This window comes from Anolis carolinensis, chromosome 5, assembly GCF_035594765.1.
Source record: "Anolis carolinensis isolate JA03-04 chromosome 5, rAnoCar3.1.pri, whole genome shotgun sequence".
In the NCBI taxonomy this organism is placed as follows: Eukaryota; Metazoa; Chordata; class Lepidosauria; order Squamata; family Dactyloidae; genus Anolis; species Anolis carolinensis.
In genome coordinates this window covers 71938834-71962929 of record NC_085845.1, presented here as the reverse complement: position 1 = coordinate 71962929, position 24096 = coordinate 71938834, and the positions used below count along the sequence as shown (strand labels likewise).

The window sequence follows — 24096 nt, the reverse complement described above, 5'->3', positions numbered from 1 at the left end:
GATGAGAAAAGACTGCATTTTAGCATCCTATCTTTTTAATTAAATTTAATATTTTAATTTATGAGCAAAACAATATACTGAAAACAAGGTTAAACCTGGAGGAAAAAAACACTAAAACGTGAGACTATTTAAGATTAATGATATTTCATTATTATTATTATTATTATTATTATTATTATTATTATTATTATTATTATCATCATCATCATCATATTTATTTATATCCCACTTTCCTCTCTTAAACTCACATAACATTAAAACAATGCGTTTTGCAATTTAAAACATGCAACATACAAACATTAAAATGGAATTAAACATAAAATTGTTAAAAATAAATGCAATTACTATCATATTCATAGCCAAAAATAGCAAAGATTTGGACCAATTACTGATGAAAGTTTAGGAAGAAAATGCTAGAGCAGTGTTTCAGCTGAATATTAAGAACACAAAAGTAATAACTGCTAACCATTTGCACAGCCAATTTGAAATGTTAATGCTCAAGTGGCAGTGATTTATAACAACCCAGGTTAATGTGCTATTGGCGTATGGGCATTAAGATGCAAGTCGGTCAGAGCACAAAATAAGAATATTTAAATATGCACATGAAAAGCTTATTAAGACAAGTAATTTCTCTACAGTATGTCATTAGTATTTATTTTATTCTTTTTCCTATCACCTCATGCAGTTTTATTTGTATGAACTAAATTAGTCACTAGATAACAAAGATCTATGTACAAATTTCCACAACATCAGTGGTGGGAAGAGTTGTCTTCCTAGTGATACATATACATTTCTGGATAGTATATTGTGATTTGGGGCGTCATAGAAATGTATGGGACAAATGCAAGTGGGGCACTCCACTCCTCAAAATAGAGGGATGCATAAAAAATCTTGGAGCTTTAAACTGACAATTGAATTTGAAGAATTCCATGCCAGTTACACACTTAGATCCTGGGAGAAACTAACAAGATTGTTCTAAAGTAGTGGTTCTCAACCTGTGGGTCCGCAGATGTTTTTGGCCTACAACTCCCAGAAATCCCAGCCACTTTATCAGCAGTTAGGATTTCTGGGAGTTGAAGGTCAAAACTTCTGGGGACCCATAAGATGAGAATCACTGTTCTAAGGCATGGTGGGCCATATATTTTGCCACCATCTGTGTTACTGCACTACTTGGCTAGAACTCAAAATTAGCTGGGAGTCAGGCTATTGAATGACCAGTTGCATTGTATTTATTATTGTTAGCTGCCTTCAAGCCTATTACAGTGTTCCCTCACTACTTCCCAGTTCGCTTTTCGCGGATTCACTGTTTCACGGTTTTTCAATAAACTCTAAAAGAATATTATAAATAATAAAAAATACAGTTTACAGCCTAAGGAAGGGAGGAAGAAGAAGCCAAAGGGAGAGAAAAGGAGCCCAAGCGGCAACAGGATGAGAAGGAGGTGATTTATCCACACAGGATTGGTTGATAAAGACTTAAAATAGTGTATAACTACTAAAATCATGTATAAATATTAAAATAAATATAGCGTCCCCACTTCACAGATTTTCACTTATTGCGGGTGGTCCTGGAACATAACCCCCGCAATAAGTGAGGGAACACTGTATATCTTATGCTGACCCTGTGAATGAGACACTTCCAAGTCAGCTTCTCATGAACAGCCTTGTTCATATGTTATAGATTCGGGGCTGTGGCTTCCTTAATCTGTAATGCAATTTCCCCTTTGTCTACTGCCTTTCAAGCTTATCAGTCTTTATGGTATTTTCTAGTGAATTCTGTCTTATGATAAGAGCAAAGTATTGTAGCCTTATTTTAGACATCTTGACTGTTTGGGATATTGTATATGCCATGAAAAATACTGTAAACTACGACCAATAAAGTTACAGCCATTTGTAATTCATTCCTCCTTTTATGTAATCAGTGTCCCTTCCCTTTCCACCTTCCTAGTATGTGATGCTAATGCACCCCAGTGGTTCTGCAAAGTGTTCTTAATCATACCAGTTATCTAGACCAGGGGTCCCCAAACTAAGGCCCGGGGGCCGGATGCGGCCTTCCAAAGTCATTTACTTGGCCCCCGCCCTCAGTTTTAGATTTAGGCTCACCCAAATGACTTGAAGGCACACAACAACAATAATTCTACTTAACTTGAAGAAGAAGGCCCACACTTCCCATTGAAATCCTGATAGGTTTACTGTATGTTGGTTAAAATTGTTTTTATTTTTAAATATTGTATTGTTCTTTCATTTACTAATATTGTGCCATGGTAATTAAATATAATATATTGTGTATACATATAATATTGATACTAATATTATCATGTAATACAATACTAATAATAATATAATATAATAATATTAATTATATATTAAATGTAATATTACAGTAGAGTCTCACTTATCCAACATAAACGGGCTGGAAGAACGTTGGCTAAACGAATATGTTGGATAATAAGGAGGGATTAAGGAAAAGTCTATTAAACATCAAATTACATTATGATTTTACAAAAAAAGCAGCAAAACATCATGTTTAACAACACATTTGGCAGAAAAAGTAGTTCAATACGTAGTAATGCTACGTAGTAATTACTGTATTTACTAATTTACTACCAAAATATCACGATGTACTGAAAACATTGACTACAAAAATGCGTTTGATAATCCAGAATGTTGGATAAGCTAGTGTTGGATAAGTGAGACTCTACTGTACTAATAATATTGAGGTATATTGGTGTAGTACAATATAGTAATATATAATGCTAATATTGTGCTATGCTAACAATATATTATATTGTATGTACATAAAACTTGTAAGTTGCTCTGAGTTTCCTTCGGGGTGAGAGGGGGTGGGGTATAAATGTAGCAAACAAATAAATAAATGTTGTTGGGGGGGGGGGTTGCACTACAAATAAGACATGTGCATAGGAATTTGTTCGGTTTTTTTTTCCAAATGATAATTCGGCCCCTCAACAGTCTGAGGGACCATAAACCGGCCCTCCACTTAAAAAGTTTGAGGACCCCTGATCTAGACTGATACCCATTTTAAAGTTTTGTAGGTATTGTAGAGAAAGCTCAGTTCCATCCAACCCCTCACCTAAGTCAGGCTAGATAGCATGTTAGTACTCTAAACAGCTATTTATCCACCTTTAATACTGCATTATGTCAAGAAAATTAAAAAGTACTTAATCAAGACCTAACATGAGACCATTTGATGGCCTGCTGCACTCTTAAACTTTCCCTTCCACCACAACACTGGTGCTTCCTTTCTTATAACTCTATACCCACCATTTAAGAGTAGCTGAATTTCATTTGGATGACCAGTTGTCAGAGTTGCGAATAACCATGAGTGGTTTTTTGTCATGGCACGATGGTGCTGGTTTTTAGCTGTAAGGATACTGTGACCTAGCCTAACGGTGGAAAAAAGGCAATTTTATAGAAAACTATTCCAATGGTTGTGCTTTTGATGTCTTGTTCACTTCTCCAGGTCAGAAGGGGCCATTTGTGAACACAGTGTATGCCTATCTCTTTAAAAAAAAATCCGGAACTTGACAGAAATGCTCTCCTCTGATTCCAGCTTATTAATTTAAATGGAGTTTAATTAATGCCCCCACGCAAACATCTCAAGATTATTATTTTTTTCATCACCTGTACCAAGTCATTGAAGCACAAAACCCATGCTGCTTTATTCAGGTAACAGCACTGAAGACCACAGTGGCATCTAAAATATGCAATCATGTTTAAATTTTAATGTGGGCTATTGCAGAAGCTAATTGAATTGCCTTGAGGAGTAAAATGTAACTCACACAGGTCTTGTTTCCAATTACCGTTTTCTATTTTATTTACACAGTTTAACAGGGAGAAAGGAATGAGTGCAATCTACATTTAATGTAAGTGTCTTACTGAACCGTGACAGATATCACTCTGGAGATCCCAAGCATATGCAGTATTTAGAGAAATTTAAAAATATAATCCATTATGGCTATCATTGATTACTCTAGAGAGGATGTGCAAAGTATATATCATCTCTGGATCAGTAATGGTAAATAAATCTAGGAGCATCCATAAATGATTGATTTGGTTCTTGAGAAACATTATTTTATTGGAACTTTCACTTCTTACCACCTTTGGAGAAATTAAAGTGAACTCGCTATGGAGAGTTACAAACCCAAAGGAAGACACCATTCAAAAGCTTAGGATTTTCTGGAATACAAAATGGCAAGTAATATTGATCAGAACAAATAGATCTCTATATATTTTAAGCAGGAAATAAGTTTCTTATTCCTCCTACTTTCTCGTATTGTAATGCCCCAATTCAGAACATGAGAGAGACCACAGCTTCCCATATTCATCACCATTAGCCATTTCTGGTATGGCTTCTAGGAATTGCTGTCAAGCATATGGAGGGACATACAATGTGCACCTGTTATAATGATGAAGTAACGGATGGAGCTACCACTCTTCCTCTACTGATTCCCATTCCTATGCTCCCCAAACCTGAGAAACTTCCTAAGTAGATTTTTTGTGGCTCCTGTGATTGTAGGAGAGAATGAGTGACATGTCTTTAGTTACTTAACCTTGATTCTTAACCATTAGAAGATAGGAGAGCAATTATGAGAAGTTACTTCTCTACCCTATACATTGTCTTGTCTTCTCTGTGGTGCTGCCATTATCAGTATTGACACTTTTCATTGACTGCTGTATATGTAAAGTCTGTATATGAAAACCCTCTACAAGTGTACAGTATAATTATTATCAAAAAAACATTAGGTGAAATATGAAAACATATGGAAGATAGAAAAGTAGCAAGCAAAAAAAAAAAGAGAGAGATTTGATTAGTCATGAGTTCTTCCTCCATTCCTATCTATGATATTTTATGTTTCAATTGGTCTAGACATATAATTTCAGTATTAAGGACTTAGTGATATCAATCTTTGGTTATTTTTGTCCTTACCCCAGAGAACTAGGCACACATTTTTCCCACTAAATTTTGATAGAAGCAGTGAATAATTTCAACAAATTTCTTTTTTTTAATTGTGATAGACTTAAAAATTCTGCAATAAAGTTTTTAAGATTGTGTGCAGTTTGGGAGTTATTATATGCAGCATTCGCATATTTTCATTTTGCACAGAAAGCAGAATTTATTGTGGAATGTAATATTTATGTGCAGAAATATTACTGTCTGTGCACAAAATGAAGTTTACTGGAGGGAAAGTTATGTGTGAATTTTATACAAAATAATTCCCCATCTACAGTATTTTAGGCACAGAAAACAATATGTTCTACAAAGAAAATGCTTTTTTCTTCATAGTAAATGCACAACTTTTGCATAAAAAGTAAAAAAATAGTTTTTGTGAAATAATATGCTTACACAAAAAAACCACATGAAAAATACTATTGTGTACTTTTTCTCAGTTATTCCTGTAAAAAAAAACTCAGAATGCACGAATACTAGGAGAATAATGTTCATAATCCTTGCCTCTCATTTATTCTTCCTGGCTGGGTTTCTTGAGTTTCAGAGAAACTATTTTTACTTCATTAAACAAATAATGACAGTTTTTCACTTTTTACTTTGAAATTATATACACTTACTAGCTGTGCCCGGCCACGCGTTGCTGTGGCGAAGTCTGGTGGTATGGGAAATAAAGTATTGAGGAATTGGTGGTAGTTAAGGTCAAGGGTAAAGGTTTTCCCCAGACATTAAGTCCAGTCGTGTCCAATGACTCTGGAGGTTGGTGCTCATCTCCATTTCTAAGCCGAAGAGCCAGCGTTGTCCGTAGACTCCTCCAAGGTCATGTGGGATGACTGCATGGAGCGGCGTTACCTTCCCGCCGGAGCAGTACCTATTGATGCACTCACATTTGCATGTTTTCGAACTTCTGGGTTGGCAGAAGCTGGGGCTAACAGTGGGGGCTCTCTCCGCTCCCCCAATTCAAACCTGTGGCCTTTCGGTCCAGAAGTTCAGCAGCTCAGCGCTTTAACACGCTGCGCCATCAGGGGATATTATTTCCTAAAGGTTGTGAATATACAATATTTCTGATTGGTTTTTTTTTGTTTGTTGGAGGCAAGTATGAATGCTGCAATTAGGGAAAATGATTAGCATGTAATGGCCTTGGAGCTTTAAAACCTGGCTGTTTCCTCCCTGAGTGAATTTTTTGTTGGGAGGTGTTAGCTGGCCCTGATTGTTTCCTGTCTGGAATTCCCTTGTTTTCAGAGTGGTGTTGTTTGCGATATTTTATGTGCTTCTACTGTCTGTGGCCCTGAGAAAACAGAGGATTTTCCAGACTTTGATGATGGGAAGACTTTGTTGGGAGGTGTTAGCTGGCCCTGATTGTTTCCTGTCTGGAATTCCCTTGTTTTCAGAGTGGTGTTGTTTGCGATATTTTATGTGCTTCTACTGTCTGTGGCCCTGAGAAAACAGAGGATTTGCCAGACTTTGATGATGGGAATACTTTGTTGGGAGGTGTTAGCTGGCCCTGATTGTTTCCTGTGTGGAATTCCCCTGTTTATTTACTGTCCTGGTTTTATAGATTATATTGTTCTGCATTATTCTATCCCAGTAATTATTTCATATTAAAGAAGAATCTCACTTATCCAACATTCGCTTATACAATGTTCTGGATTATCCAACGCAGTCTGCCTTTTCATAATCAATGTTTTTGTAGTCAGTGTTTTAAATTCATTGTGATATTTTAGTGGTAAATTTGTAAATACAGTACAGTAGAGTCTCACTTATCCAACATAAACGGGCCGGCAGAACGTTGGATAAGCGAATATGTTGGATAATGAGGAATTAAGGATAACCCTATTAAACATCAAATTAAGTTATGATTTTACAAATGAAGCACCAAAACATCATGTTAGACAACAAATTTGTCAGAAAAAGTAGTTCAGTACACAGTAATGCTATATAGTAATTACTGTATTTATGAATTTAGCACCAAAATATCACGATATATTGAAAGCATTGACTACAAAAATGCGTTGGATAATCCAGAACGTTGGATAAGCGAGTGTTGGATAAGTGAGACTCTACTGTAAATACTACATAGCATTACTGCGCATGGAACTACTTTTTCTGTCAAATTTGTTGTATAATATGATGTTTTGGTGCTTAATTTGTATAACGATTACCTAATTTGATGTTTAATTGGCTTTTCCTGAATCCCTTCTTATTATCCAACATATTCACTTATCCTGCCGGCCTGTTTACGTTGGATAAGTGAGACTCTACTGTATATTTCTAATCTTATATTATCTGCTCAGAACTGGATTATATGAGGCTCCCTCTTCACAGCTGTATAAAATGCACACTGAAGTGGATTATATGGCAGTGTGGAGTCAAGATAATCCAGTGCAAAGCAGATAATATAAGATTATAAATGGGTTATATAGCTGTGTTGAAGGGCCTTGAGTCTACACTGCCATATAATCCAGTGCAAATTAGATAATCTGTGGAAGAAGCCTAAGTGAGGCCTAAATCTGCCTGTCCCCTAACTGAAACCTGGCTGTCCCTTGGTTGCTAGGCAACCAAGTGGGCAGAGATTAGCCCTCTAAACTGGCAGCAATTGGATAAAAAAAATTATTGCTCTCCCTCTAATTAGGACTTTATTTTTCTTTTCTTTTTGTTGTATCAACCTTGAGGCGTGGATGATGGGTTGTGTTGTCAAATTTTGAGGTTGGGGGGCCTGTACTTTTGTTGTTTTGTGAATTGCCGTGATGCCATCACTCTTTTATATATATAGATAGATAATTAGTCTATATTACTACTGGTAATATAGTTTAGATGGAGCCCCCAGATGGCATAGTGGACTAAGTGACTTGAAGGTTGGGTTGCTGACCTGAAAGCTGCCAGGTTCGAATCCCACCCAGGGAGAGAGCGGATGAGCTCCCTCTATCAGCTCCAGCTCCATGCGGGGACATGAGAGAAGCCTCCCGCAAGGATGGTAAAAACATCAAAACATCCGGGCGTCCCCTGGGCAACGTCCTTGCAGACGGCCAATTCTCTCACTCCAGAAGCGACTCAAGTTGCTCCTGACACAATATATAGTTTAGATCTAGAAAGGGTTGTATTGGCATTTTTACTTGCATGTAATTTACATTTGCATTTGTCAAGTAGCATTTATAACTGAATTAACAACCAAGAAATCCTTTCTAAACAGGCTACAGTGAAGGTGTCTAAGACAACTGACTCTGACTAGAAAAAGGTTTGTCATGATTGCAGTCACTGCAAAATATAGGAGATTAAATTCTTGATCTTCTATATTGTTTTTTTTTTTGAAGCAGTGACCTTTTAGTATGGAGTTAAGTCATACTGAAGTCTGCTGGGCCCCTTGGCCATTGTGACTTGCTGTTACAGTGACTTTGATCAGTAGAGTAGATATGGAAAGGAATACATCACATACCTTTGGTACAGATTCGTTTTATAGTTGCACTTGGAGTTCAGCTAACATGTGAGAGCAAGTGAATGTGTTGATTCAGTAAGACCCCTGACTTCATCTATTACTAGTTTGGTCTTGAAAACTCCACATGGAGATTTCAGTGTGAGAGTGATATAATAATATGGAGATACCACAGAAGAATTATAATCTGTTCATGAATGCTAGAATTCTTCATGCATATATCCTGAACCCAGAAAGGAGTTTCATTGTTCACATGATGTTGAGATAATTTTGTGGTACTGCTACTGGAAAACACTTCCTGTCCATACGATTGTATCAATTAATATATTTCTTAAATTATGTGAATTATTATAAAGATGTAAAAATACACTAGTTTTCCTCCTAAGGGATATGGTTCAAGATCTACTCTACTGCTTTTCCATTCCTCCAGACTAGAGAACAGGAGGAATTTTTCTTATAGCACTTTAGGGTCCTGCACCTTAAGAATGTTCAGTGAAATATTGGGCAAGAAATCATGCAAATGATAGTTGAAGCCTGTCTTGGTCCTGAACGCAGAACCTATAGTGATTCCTCCACACCTTCATAGAACATTTGATGGCTGGAAACATATATCTGGGGGCAATCTCAGAAATGGTCTAAAACAGGGGTCCCCAAACTTTTTAAGCCGAGGGCTGGTCCACAATCCTTCAGACTGAGGGGCCGGATTATCATTTGAAAAAAAAACCCAATTCCGATGCACACTGCACATGTCTTATTTGTAGTGCAAAACAACAACAACAACAACAACAAGAAAAATGAAAGAACAATACAATATTTAAAAATAAAAAAAAAATTAACCAACATACATTGATCAGGATTTCAATGGGAAGTGTGGGTCTGCTTCTGGCCAATGAGATAGTCAAGTTAATTAGGATTGTTGTTGTTGTGTACCTTCAAGTCATTTCAGACTTTGGGCGAGCCTAAGTCTAAAATTTATTATTTATTTATTTACTGCATTTATTTACTACATTTGTATCACACCCTTCTGACTCCAAAGGGGACTCAGAGTGGCTTACAAATTATATGTACATACAATATATTATATTATTAGCATAGCACAATATTAGCATTATATATTACTATATTGAACTATACCACTATACGGTAATATTCGCTGTTCGCTGTGGTTTTTATTTTTATGTCTTTCTCACCCCGAGTTTTAACTTAATGTTCATGTGGTCTGCCCTTGTTTTTATTGTCTCCTTGTTTTATTTTGTAATGGATATTATTTACTGTATTGTTTATTGTATTGTGTTGTGCTGTTCTTTTATATGCTGTTTACATTGTATTGTTTTGGGCGTGGCCCCATGTAAGCCACCCCGAGTCCCCATTGGGGAGATGGTGGCGGGGTATAAATAAAGTTTTATTATTATTATTATTATTATTATTATTATTATTATTATTATTATTACTATAGAACATATAATTAATATCATTATATGGTATTACTATTAGTATTATATTGTATTACATTATAATATTATTATCAATATTATATGTATATACAATATATTATATTATAAAACTGAGGGCGGGGGCCAGGTAAATGACCTCGGAGGGCCGCATCCGGCCCCCGGGCCTTAGTTTGGGGACCCCTGGTCTAAAAGCTAGCATCCTGGGTTGATCCCTTCATCAGTTTTTCTCATCAATCCAGGAGTTAACAATTCCTTTCATATTAGCTTTGAGTTTCTCTCCCTCCCCCCTCCCCCTCCCCCACACTCACCAAAAAGTTCAGGCACATTCAAAGTTAATTTGAAAACTTTTGGAAGATATATACAAAAATGATTTTCCAGAAAAGCAGTTTTAAATTGTCAGCTGTTTATAAATTCAGATTCATTGTTGCTGGAATTTTTTTTTTTAAACCCTATGTGATACTTGCTGTTTTATCATAGATCATACTGCTCATCTTCATCAACAGATTTGTCAGGAGGATCTTTTTCTTCTATTTCATGAATATAATAAAGGAGGCCATCAGAGCCCCCATAATATTCTGGATTTAAAAGAAGAAAATCTACAGAAGTGAACTAATGTTTTCATTGTGCCATTGTGACCTCCAAGCTATTAGCTTTCAGCAAATACCAGTTCCTTGTTCACCTCCCAGGGCACAAAGCTTAAGAGGTTCATTTTTAGATACTCTCTCCCCTCTCCAGCAGATAATTCAAGAGTGCTCACCAATAATTCCCTGTCATGAATCCCCTTCTAACGATATGCTCCTGCAATAAGAGGATATAACCTTCCCAGTTGTGGCCAAAGGTCAATCCTCTTGGACCTAACCTCTTTGGAAAGCATTGTGAAATACCATCTGTCCCCTTGTCATTATGCGGTTAGGGATGAGTGGTTTTCTAGACAGTTTGCTGTGGTATGGGCATGTCTAGCAAGCTAGCTGAATTTGGACTTTTGAGTGCCTTGACAAAAACTGGTACTATCACTTGATACAGTGGCGGAAGCAGGAGAGAAAAGTGAGCAAAAGCAATAATTTCATCTTTTTTTGAGATCACTGAACTCATCAAACTCACTGTTTTAATGGCTTTTAATTATTTTAAGTGCATATTTTAAATTGTTCTAATAGTGTTAATAGTTTCCTTCTGTGTTTTAGTGTTGAACTTTTGTATGTTTCTAACTACAGTTTTTCTTCCACATTTGTAATTTTGATAATTCACAGATTTTATTAAAATATCTCTTGGAATCTCTAGGTCCTCCAGTGTGACTATATATTCAACTTTCTCCAGTCATGCTGGAGGACCAAGATATTTCTAGAGAGAATATTTAGGTCCTCTATGTGAGATTCCAGTAGACGTTGTCCATAAGGTAATTTTAGAAGATCTAGCAATTCTTAGAGAACTGTTCTTTCAGATTAAAAATGCAATTTCATTATTCACGGCTTTCACTATCATGGCCTTTATCATTTTAATATGTAAAACATCATGAGTTCCTGTACTGGGGGGGAGGCATTGGGGTATAAGTGGTGATTATGATTACAATGGAGGCAACTATAATAGTAGAAGTTAATGTGAGAGAGCTGAGGATGTGAATGTGTGAATATGAATAAACAAAGCTTATTTTGGTTTACATGCATAGTCCAGCATATTGAATTTTAGAATTGTGTAAAAGAAACTGATGCAACATGAATGGCTATATTCTTTTCTGTTATAAAAACATGCTTACAGTTGAAAAGTTGCAAAAGTAAAAGGCACTGTTCCACTCTTCTTTTAATAGAGCATACAAAAAAATGAAAGAAAATAGAGTCACTGAGCAGGGGTTGCGTCCCAGCATAGAAGTTCCTTGGAAAAGAAAAACATAAGGGCCGAGCCAAATATTTGACATGCTAATTATTTAAAGAGCACTATTTAACATATGGGCTTTGTTCCATTATAACGTCACAATTACAGTAGAGTCTCACTTATCTAACCTTCGCTTATCCAACATTCCGTATTATCCGACGTGCCTTGGCTGCTTCTGGCTTGGAAGAATAAAAACAAGGCTCTTCCTCAGAATTGCAACGAGGCTCCCCTTCCTTCCTCTCTTTCTTATCTGGCTCCTGCTCCAGACTCCACTTCCCACCTTATTGTCTGTCTCCTCCCTGGGGCCTCTCATTCAGCCCAGGTGAGGCTTCGGGGAAGCAGCCTCCATGCTGTTAAAGAGGGAGCCCTGCCAAGGCTGGCCGCTGCCCTGGCTGCTCTGTCGGCTTCACTCTCTGGCACTCTTTACCTCGGCACCCATCTTTGCCTCTCCCCCCTCCCTGCAGCCTCAACCCGTCCCCCCCTCTCCCCCCCCCACACACACAGCAGCAGAAATGTTTGCTTTATAGAAGAGGGAGGGAAAGAAAGAAAGGGAGCGGGCACTGAAGGCAGGAGGCAAAGAAGGGGGGATTACATGCGGGAGAAGCCTGGAAGTAATGTCAAGATCCCTCCCTCCTGCCTTTGCTCAAGTTTAATAGGCTTTTCCTTAATCCCTCTGTATTATCCAACATTTTTGCTTATCCAACATTCTGGTAGCCTCTTTATGTCAGATAAGCGAGACTCTACTGTATAATGAAATTGCAGAGAAAGACATTGGCAGGTTCACATTTAAGAACATGAGAACTGCCTTCTAGATCAGGCCAAAGATTCATCTAAACCAGTGTTTCTCAAACTCTCCTCCAGATGTTTTGAACTTCAGCTCCCACGATTCCTAATAGCTGACAAGCTGGCTAGAACCTCTGAGAGCTGAATTCCAAAACACCCGGAGGAGCAGAGTTTGAAACAAACTGACCTGAACTTTGGGTTCTGTTGCCCATCAGCTACCTCCAAGAAGTATGTAAACCTGATACAGAAGGAACAACCCTTCTCACCTACTTTCCCCAGCATTCTAGCTATTTCCTTTCAAGTGAAATCAATAAAGGTTCAGCTCTACAGCTGCATTTAAGGGCCTTCGTCGTCATTTTGTGGAACAATGTCCCTTGTAACTTGTTTTGCCAAGCTGGTGGTATTTTGCTTTTATTTCCTTTTATACATCATTGTTATGAACTGTATCCTTTTCACAAATACATGATCAGTCTTTTGCACCACCTAATCTATTGTTTGTTTTCTCTCTTCTTCCTAATTCTTAGAGCTACATACACGGAAGCAGCCAGGCACAGTTTGTGGCGGAGTCTCATATCATTCTGCTTCTGAGTATCCTTCAAATGTTGTTGGATGGAAAAAGGCAAGCCAAAACAGAGTCCACTATTAAATGAAATTGCATTGACAGTGAATATTATTGAGGTTTTGAGCAGGTATTTCATTTCCTGCCTATTTACTGTATGATTAAGATGATATCCAATATTTTTGCTGTGTTATTTGTACAAAATCTACAGCAATTTTGTGAGGATTTTCCCTCTACTATAGCTATTTCATTTTCTGCATTCAATCTGGTTTCCCAATACCATGCTATCTATCCTATCTGTTTTCTTTCTTTTGTATCAGAATTCCGACCTGCTTATAATGCACCGAGATCAGCTCATCATGTCAGCAATAGTAGTCATGAAGCAATAAGCTGACAATTTTGTTTTTTGATAAACATGTCTGTCAGAAGTAAAAAGAGTTGGTTTGTTCAGACTGAATGCACATCTTAGAAGTGGAATCAAGTTACAATTTCCTGCCTGTGAGTTCATATCATAGGCATCCCTGCGAATATTAATGTGTGTAGTATATACACACATGCATATCATTATATAATCAGGGGTCTTTTCCTGTACATGGATGAGTGGATCATAGAAATGAAGCAAGTATTATTTATGTATCAAATAAGTAACCCTATTCTACTGTGTTTCCCCGAAAATAAGACAGTGTCTTATATTAATTTTTGCTTTCAGTCATGCTAGGTCTTATTTTCAGGGGAGTCTTGTTTTTCCATGAAGAAGAATTCACATTTATTGTTGAACAAAAAAATGAACATTTATCATGTATTATACAGAGTTTGTCATCACAAACCAGCATAACCAGACAAACTGTGAACCCTATTAAGAATTTCTTGTTACTACCATTATTTGAATATGCAACAATCTATGGTACGTACATTTACCAATCCTGCATGCTATGGTGTTCTGTTCGATGGACATGCTTCCAAACAAAAACTTTGCTAGGTCTTATTTTCAGGGGAGGCCTTATATTTAGCAATTCAGCAAAACCTCTACTAGGTCTTATTTTCAGGGAAACAGGGTATATAGCCAGAGCCGGCCCTAGGTATTTTTCAAGTGTAGGCGAACAGAATTTTGCCCCCCCCCCGCCCCAAACCAATCACTGAAAAATAAAAGCGTTGGATAAGCGAAAATGTTTGATAATAAGGAGTGATTAAGGAAAAGCCTATTAAACATCAATTTACATTAAGATTTTACAAATTAAGCACTAAAACATCATGTTTTACAACAAATCAACAGAAAAAGCAGTTCAATACCTTGCGGAGGCAGGCCGCAGGAGACAGGAGTTGCCTCGATGGCGCCTCCAACAAGATGGCACCACAGGCAACTGCCTAGTTGCCTGTGTATATAGCGGAGCAAATTACAGACATAGAACCAGAGTGGGGATTCCAATCTAAACAAGGCTGAAATTCAAATAAACTGTCAGAAAAGGGAAAATATCAAATGCATACCTGTGGGCCACCCATGCCAGTGTAGGGAGACCTCTCATATCAGCCCACATTCTAAATAGGTGAGGAACATTAGCTGAAATAGTGATTTCTGATACTGCCCACAGGTACCAAAACTCTGAACTGCGGAACTTATGAACCACTAACCAACTTAAAGGTGTTCATGGATACTCATCAACACAGAGCCCCATAAAATTCCTGAACAACTTTGCCAGTGTGACCAGATCAACTGAATTAGTATGCATGTTTAATCATAATTTGACCAAATTCTCCTGAATCAAAAGGGCTGATGGATGGGTGAAAATAACCCTTTGCCCAATATATGACTCTATGGTCAACCTTGCACTGAAGGACCTAGAGCTTTTTTGAAAAAGCATGTTAATCAAATCCACAATCAAATCTACCAAAATCAACCCCACAAATATCGACGGCTAACTGTATAGAGAAACTCTGGGGTCCTTACAGTAGTATTAGTCTTGTTGCTGTAGCTAGTCCGGTCGGCATACCGGCATGTTATCTCTCAAGAGGCAACTGGCATAACATTGCAAATGATTATGCTAGGACATGGAGGAGAAGTTCAGATGTAACTCCCTGTGCATAAATCATTTCAGTTGCACTGGCTTCTAATATCCTTTTTGTTTTCTTGACAGTATGCTTGCTTAAGACAGTTTTCAGGTAATACAGAATTAAGTCTGTAAACGTACTCATAAGAGGCTGTCAAAGCAAACTGCCATAAGCTTACATGGATTGCCCTCCTGCTCCTCCTGCTGCTTCCATCTAGCAAGTTTTGTACAGTATTGAATATTGTGCCTGTCTCATTTACATCAAAGTAAATCCAGGGTAATTCTGTCAAAGTGTATTCATTTAGGCCTGTCTAAAGCTTGCTTAAGGGATAACAAGACTCACTAAGTCAGTTTTCTCTTGCACAGCAACATTTTGCAAGGTAAACTTGCCAAATATGTGCATTTTCTTCCCAGAAATGATACAGATTGACTTCAGTTTCCAATTTCCTTTACATGCAGTGCATCTGAGACCAGATATTTTCAGGAGAATAAAAATTAATGCTGAGTGCAGTTTGAGAATCATTTTTAGATTTCAGTCGCTCTTAATCTGTCATTATAACAACAGTGCAGTGCCATTTTTGCTCAATATCTGTTCTCATTTATCTTAAACTTACAAAGCCCTGTTTTCTTCCCTATGAGCAACAGATCTTGTTATCAGTTGTAATTTAGAATTAAACTTTATGTTTGGTAAACCAATTTCTCAGTAGCTCAGTTGAAGGATTAATGCCTAAAGGTCCTGTATGTAATTTACAAAAATAATATATTTTTGATTTTAAGTAGGGTTGTGTCGATATTATAGTTGCCTCCAAGATCAAGCTTTCTTTTTGTCTGTCTGTCTTTCTTCTTTTCCTCCTCCTTTTCCTCCTTGAAAAAATAAAATTAGCAATAAAACATGCCAAAAGGTTATTTTATTCAACAACATTAAATACTCATGAACCAATCAAATAGAAATCAGTTTTAAATTTCTTCACCTAAGTTAAATCCTCATTACACCAATATGAATTCATGCTTACTTGGTACCAACTATTATCTAGCAAGTTTAATTATTGTGTTCCCAACCTGACTTCCAAAAATGCATTGTAATAAAATAGAACTTTTCACATGTATTATAATTAAAGTCAAGAGCTGAACTTTGAAAGAAGCCCAAAGAGCAGAATGATAGTGTGTACTACATATCTCTTACTAGGCTATATCCATATAGATTCCCAATGGGAGATTGCTTTTGGAATGACTCCACCATGGGAAAAATTAAAGCCGGGGATAGAACTGCCATATTTCTTTTCTTCCTGTAAACAGCATTTCTCCCAAAATTTTAAAACAGGATTAAATGACGTGTACTCACAGATATGGATACTACTTTCAATTTTTTTTCTTTCAAAAGGCCCCTTGCAACCTCTCAATTTTTTTGTTTTCTTGGCATGTTTTAGACTCAGAAAGTGTTGTTTCGTTTCAAAACCAAAGTCTCTCAAGTCGCTCCTGACACGGAAAAAAAACAACCAAAAAGCCCTGGACCTAATCCAAGTTGAAGACAAAAAAAAGGCAAAATTGCCCCCATTCCTATTAAAGGTTATTTATTTATTTTATTATCCTGCTTTTTGAATTGCTATCGAATATTATCCTGTCTCTAGTATCTCCAAACATGAAATTCAAAACTTCCTGCAATGTGTGTTTGGGGGGGGGGGGGGGCAAGGGGAGGATGGGACCAGGAAACTTTTACATCTGTTTGTTATCATCGCCATCATCATCATCAGGGTATGCTGGAAAGGACTGCAGTATAGCTTCTTGGTAGAAAATGCTTTATGTAGGAAGGAAGCTGTCATGAGAAATGATTATATTACGAATAGACAATAAACCAAACGAAACCCAACATTAGTTTGTTATATGGCATAGTCTTCTTCTTAATGGTCTCTCCCTGTAATCTGTAATGGTACAGTCTAGTGAGAACTTCAGAGCACTTACAGCTTTTGCAGCATGCTTCAAATTTAACACTTAGTAACAGCAAATGGGCAACATGCTTTTGGAATTTAGGGGGGGAACACGATTGTTGTGCCTACTTGTTCTTTATCAGCTTTTCCATTCCTAGACTATGCTGGTGCCTTCTTTAAATGCCTCCTAAGTCTTCCCACTCACCCTGCATAGCATATGCATCCGTATAGGTATAAATTAGCTTTCTTTCCTTCACCCTGCCAAGAACATGCATCAGATTTGTTGCACATTGTGGTCTAAGCTTGTTTCTGTTTCCTAATGCTGAAGCTTAGCAACAGAAATTTGTGCTGAATTCAGACTCACTGTTGCAATAACATTCCACTTACTGCAATTTAAGTAATAAATATTTTCTTTATCAAAAAGCTTTTCCATGTTAAGCTATGTATTTGCTTATGTGGCAGGTAATACATTTGAAGGTCATTCTTATAGGAACTTAGAATAACCCGCAGGATTTATTTCCCCTCATAATTAATTATTTTCTAACACAGTGGAATGCAGTTAGAACATTGGTAACTAAGGCTACTAAAAGTATTCAGTTTTCTAACTAGATGTTTTAAGGTCATTTTTAACATGGCAGCTTCTTGCTCTATAGCAATGGTTCTCAACCTGTAGGTCCCCAGGTATTTTGGCCTAAAATTCCCAGAAATCCCAGCCAGTTTACCAGCTGTTAGGGTTTCTGGGAGTTGAAGGCCAAAACATCTGGGGGACTTTACATATGAACATAGTAAATTGGGAAAAAGTTGTTCTGTGCCCTGGAGGTTTTACAATCTCAGTCTCAGCAGGGAAGTAGCCAAAAAGAGGTATTGTATACACTCATGAATAAGTCTTGAAATGTGGTCAAAAATCAATCAAAAAAAATTGGGTCAACTTATCCATGGATCAATGTAAGTACCATATTTTATTTCTTATCAAAAAAGGAATCACCCCCTTCTTAGGCTACAGTGGCAAAACGCAAGATCTTAATTTGTTTTAGAGGAATTCAAAACAAGCACTTACCACCTTTTTCTCCACTAGAATGACATTTCTGGGCTTTTTCAAGGCGTGGGCAGGAAAATGGTGGCAGCCGCCAGGGGCAACTAACTTCCTGAGGTGGTCATGGCCCTTTCCCCTTTCAGCAGAATGACTCTCAGATTATCCATGAGTCACATCAAAATCAATTTTTGCCACCAAAACCTGCCCTCACCCTATACATGTGGTCTACTTAAATATAAGTATATACAGTAGTTAAGTAAAATAGTATTTAGGGTGATGAGATGTGCATGAGAAAAAATGACTTTCTACAACTTGATGCACACCCAATATTCTGGTCTACCTTTGATTGTTAGTGTTGCTAGCTAAGGAATATGTACGCATATGTATGCTTGCCCACAATGTCCTACTTCATGTACAGAGGAGGAGTTGCTTAAAGCTACGGACAATGCAGTTGCTGTTGTCCGCTTTTGGTCTAAAACTATTTAGTTGTTTTGTGATTTCCTCTATTTTTTTTCATCATTTTAAAATGTATTTGTTATGCAATGCTTTTGACACGAAATAAATAAAAAATAAGCTAAGGAATAGGGAAACTATAGTCCAGTACATTTGGAATGTGCTAGGTGCAGTGATTGTACTATGTAACACCTATCCTCCTGCAATTGGGAATTAGTGTCAAGCCTTTTAGTTGGAACTTGAAGGATGAGAGAAGTATCACAATGTAAATGATTGGAAATGCTATTTGAAACATAAAGGGAATGGGCTGCCATTTACAGAATAAATGACATAAGACAATCAGATCAATTAGACAATAGAACAGAGAGAAAAAGTAAAGAAATTGATAAGAGACCTGGGGCATCACATTTTCCCAACAAACCTATAGATTTGTTTTACTGTATACTTCTGTTTCCACTTCTGTAAAGTAAACACAGATATTTCTTTCTTCAGAAAACAAATCAATGCTTCATCTGATATCTTGGGTTGTAGGGATTGTTTTTTTCCCCTAAAATATAATTGTATATCAGTGTTTCAACATTTATTTGGGATTCTCGTTTTCAAGCTTTTCAAAACCTATTTTCTCCAACCAGTGTGATTGGCATCTTTTCTAAGTAGCCCAGGTGTTATCTCTCTGAAAAGAAAAGCTCTGAAAGTTAGTGGTCTGTCATTCGGTCAGTGTAGTTCCGTACTTTGCTTGTTGTACCTGGTCTGGGCTGAAATGGATTTTAAATTTTTACCTTCACGGATCTAATGATTTTAGATAGAATGTCAGTTTTCAGCAGTAGAGATCACCAAAATAGTCTAGCATCATAAGATCTTACCTTTGGGATGGCTATTTGAAAAACAATATACCTTTCAACTGCTTGATATTCCTTTTGGAATTGTGTACTCAACTTGGTGCAGATAATTCTACTTTTCTAATGAGATGACTGAAACACCTATCCTTTTTTCTACAATGGTGTAGCTTTAGTTTCAAGTGAAATCCTTGACATTCCTGCAAATGCTAATATGAAAAGCTTCTCTCTTATTTTTGAGCACAGGAATGTATTATTTTATAGCCTTGGAAAGATCAGATTATCTGTCTCAAAGAGATAATTCCCAAAAGAATGGCTGCTTGTAAAAAAAACACAAGGAGGCAGGTGAAGAAGTGGAATCAACAGAAATATTGATGGAATCCTAGAGTGAATGCCTGGGGATTTCCAAACTTAAGATAATAATTCAGAGTGCTCCAAATATATAGTTGGGTAATGGACACAGCTTGCAAAGAGAAATAGGTCACTAGAAAAGAGCTTATTCTGTAAGTCACCTTGAGTCCCTCTCTTGGGAAAAAGGCAAAGTAGAGATGGATTGATTGACCGACTGACTAAAGTATAGATAAGCATAGGCCTAAGTATTGTTGTCATTCATGTATGTACAAGCCCATTCTAGATCCAGTTCTTAGGGGAACAATCTTCCTTGCCATTGCAAAATGGGTAAGGTGGGCTGATTGGAGAACCAGATATTTTAGGCCTAATTTACCCATGGTTAGAAACATCTGATCAGTTTAAACATTTTATACATACCTGTTCACATTTCATTTCATTTACTCTCATCGGCATTAACAAATTCATGTGTTCATATTGGAAAACAAGGGAAATATTTCTGAGGTATGCATGTTGCTGGCAATGCAATGCAACACATAAATGTGTCTGAACATATGATAAGTGTATTTGAACACGGCCAAGAATGCATCAAATGCTTAGGCATATTAGAGAATTTTGTTGCTGAAGTGGTTCATTTATGTGATTCTCTGATAAGCTTCTCCTCACATGGTGTCATCTGCATAATGCACATGTACTGCACCTTCCAAGGGGCACTGCTGGCAGTGTATAAAACTCTTAATTGTTGGGTTGAATGTCACTGAGTGCTAATAATGTTTAAAGTGACTCTTGGTTGTGGATGTTGATTTGCGCGAACATGTTTGGTGGCCATTTAAAAACTTGATTTGGTGTTAAATCTTGTGTCTCTGATTTTATACATTTAGAGTTACGAGTTGGGTCGATACAGGGAATGCTGTGGATGTAGCGTACCTGGATTTCAGTAAGGCCTTCGACAAAGTCCCCCACGACCTTCTGGCAAACAAACTAGTAAAATGTGGGCTAGACAAAACTACAGTTATAGGTGGATCTGTAATTGGCTAAGCGAACGAACCCAAAGGGTGCTCACCAATGCGTCGTCTTCATCATGGAAAGAAGTGACAAGTGGAGTGCCGCAGGGCTCCGTCCTGGGCCCGGTTCTGTTCAACATCTTTATTAACGACTTAGACGAAGGGTTAGAAGGCACGATCATCAAGTTTGCAGACGACACAAAACTGGGAGGGATAGCTAACACTCCAGAAGACAGGAGCAGAATTCAAAACGATCTTGACAGACTAGAGAGATGGGCCAAAACTAACAAAATGAAGTTCAACAGGGACAAATGCAAGATACTTCACTTCGGCAGAAAAAATGGAAATCAAAGATACAGAATGGGGGACGCCTGGCTTGACAGCAGTGTGTGCGAAAAAGACCTTGGAGTCCTCGTGAACAACAAGTTAAACATGAGCCAACAATGTGATGCGGCTGCTAAAAAAGCCAATGGGATTCTGGCCTGCATCAATAGGGGAATAGCGTCTAGATCCAGGGAAGTTATGCTCCCCCTCTATTCTGCCTTGGTCAGACCACACCTGGAATACTGTGTCCAATTTTGGGCACCACAGTTGAAGGGAGATGTTGACAAGCTGGAAAGCGTCCAGAGGAGGGCGACTAAAATGATTAAGGGTCTGGAGAACAAGCCCTATGAGGAGCGGCTTAAAGAGCTGGGCATGTTTAGCCTGCAGAAGAGAAGGCTGAGAGGAGACATGATAGCCATGTACAAATACGTGAAGGGAAGTCATAGGGAAGAGGGAGCAAGCTTGTTTTCTGCTGCCCTGCAGACTAGGACACGGAACAATGGCTACAAACTACAGGAAAGGAGATTCCACCTGAACATCAGGAAGAACTTCCTCACTGTGAGAGCTGTTCGACAGTGGAACTCTCTCCCCGGGGCCGTGGTGGAGGCTCCTTCCTTGGAGGCTTTTAAGCAGAGGCTGGATGGCCATCTGTCGGGGGTGCTTTGAATGCGATTTCCTGCTTCTTAGCAGGGGGTTGGACTGGATGGCCCATGTGGTCTCTTCCAACTCTACTATTCTATGATTCTAGGAAGATTTTTACCATCATAATAAGCTACTACATGAATAAGAGAGAAACTATGCTCCACATCACATGTTCTACTTGTGACATGCAGGAAAGTATTTGGATGATTCTGTTTGCCTTGATACCAGGACGAGAACTGCCTGTGCATTTCAAACAAGTTGGACTTACACACAAGCTTATTGATTGTTCTGATCTTGGACTCTGAAAACAGTCTCCTTTACATAAAAAATGGGATTTTCTCTTCTATGCAGTGAAGCTAGTAAAGCCTTCAGAAAGGCTTCTGAGCAATTAAGTCCAAAAAAATTGGAGGACTAAAGTTTGAGAACCACTCTGTTGAATATTGTAGCTTGTTGCAACTCTATCATCTATAATTTATGCATAACTAATTGTGCAGTCAGGCAGTCCCTGAGTTACAAACATTCGGCTTACATATGACTCATAGTTAAAACCAGAGTGAAATAACAGAAAGTGAGAGAAATCTGCCTCTCAGAAGGGAAAAGATGTCCCCACTGAAGCTTTATCACCAATCCTTGTTTCTACAACAAGCCATTTTTTTTACAAAATCCAATTCTCACAGGGACAGAAAGTAAGGTGAAATCTGCTGGAGCACTGACAGCAAAACAAGCTATTCAAAGCATGTGTGTGTGTGTGTGTGTGTGTGTGTGTGTGTGTGTGTATGTATGAGAGAGAGAGAGAGAGAGAGAGAGAGAGAGAGAGAGAGAGAGAGAGAGAGAGAGAGAGAGAGAGAGAGAGAGAGAGAGAGGGAGGGAGGGAGGGAGGGGGAGAGGGAGGAGGGGAAACTGGAGTTACACTTAAAAATGTACCTATTACAACTTACATACAAATTCAACTTAATAATAATAATAATAATAATAATAATAATAATAATAATAATAATGCTTTATTTATATTCTGCCCTATCTCCCCAGAGGGACTCTGGGCAGATTCCAAAAATGAAAGGCAAACATTCAAACCTACAGAACCTATGTTGTTCGTAACTTAGGGACTGTATGTAACCCTATGTGCTCTGTATCATAGTCATCCTACGGATGTTTCAGTAATGTACAGAGGGCCATTCTCCCATCAGAAAGGACCGATCTGTAAGCTAAATGGCTAGACAGGAACATGCTATATACATTCTGCACTTGAGTCACGCTTAAGTGTTCCTGACTTGAGGGCAAATCAAAATTTCAAGGAACTGCTCTAAAGACGAGGAAAAAAACCAGAGGAAGACGTTCCAAAAAGATCAATCTTGTAATATGCTGTAGTGACAGGGAAATAAAAATGTTGTAATCAAAAGTTACAGAAGGAGTTCCAATTAGTATTTGATGTATCTGCCTAATGGCACAACGTGTGTTGGTTAGCCTCAGTACCATTTCTCGGTTTTTATTACCAATCTCTTTCACTCTCTATTAAAGGGTTGATGACACTTCTGTTAAAGCATATAATCCTCCCTTCTGCACTGCCTGGCTTTGTCTGAAGAGATAGCAGCAAAGACTATTCTTTCTCCAAATTCTGCTACATTTCCAAATGGTATACCTGTTGTTACAATAATAATCTTTTAAGAATTTTTACACTTTCACCTGGATTTTGGCAACAAAAAAACCATCTGGGAATAAGACACATTTTAAAGTTCCATAGTGGGGAGTATCTGGATGTAGTTTGATTGTGTCTAATCCAAATTCTTTTTCTCTGTAGGAATAGTGTGGTTCTCTTCTCCATTGCAACCCCAGTGTAATATATAAAGGAAGCACTTACAGCACAGCTACAGAGCCAGAGGTTTTATATCTGTTTGCAAAGATATCACCTACTCTGCTGGTTCAGTCAGAAAATGTGGTAAACAGCTTAACCATCGGGGTGCTTTCCCCCCCTTTCCCATTTCGGCAGGCACTAATCATGTGAAGGTGAGGACTAAATGATAGGGCAGTTTTCCTCTGGACACCAGACTGACAGGTTGCTTCAACTGTCACTCTCAGTTTTCTCTTTGAAAAAATGACCTAGGCTTGAAGAGTGTCGACATGAAAGTTACTAATACTTTCTATTTTCTGATGTTCCACTACAATCACCACCCAGAGAGACACACTGTCTTCCCCAAAATGCTGCTATCTCTTCAGACAAAGCCAGGCAGTGCAGAAGGGAGGATTATACAACCACTAGAACCAAAGAGCATTGGGAAGCTGGCAGCATTCTCTGCCTCGTTGGCCATGTTTGCAGGCACTGACCTCTTCAGTGCTGCCAGGGTTTGATAAATGTTGGTAATTATTACCCTATGAATAAATGCATTCAATAAATAATGGTGTGGGTTAGATTTGGAGTCATTGGGAAGCTTGA

The 24096-nt window shown here is 37.9% G+C and overlaps 1 protein-coding gene across 3 annotated transcripts in view; it reads left to right on the top strand.

The window, feature by feature from the left end:
* Window positions 1-24096, top strand: part of tusc3 (tumor suppressor candidate 3) — a 193548-nt gene that overhangs the window by 147276 nt on the left and 22176 nt on the right. For all 3 annotated transcript variants that reach the window (XM_008111711.3, XM_003221566.4, XM_062981522.1), the window contains one exon: window positions 13021-13084. In XM_008111711.3, coding sequence (XP_008109918.2) covers window positions 13021-13084 — 64 coding nt within the window. The remainder of the gene's footprint in view (window positions 1-13020; window positions 13085-24096) is intronic.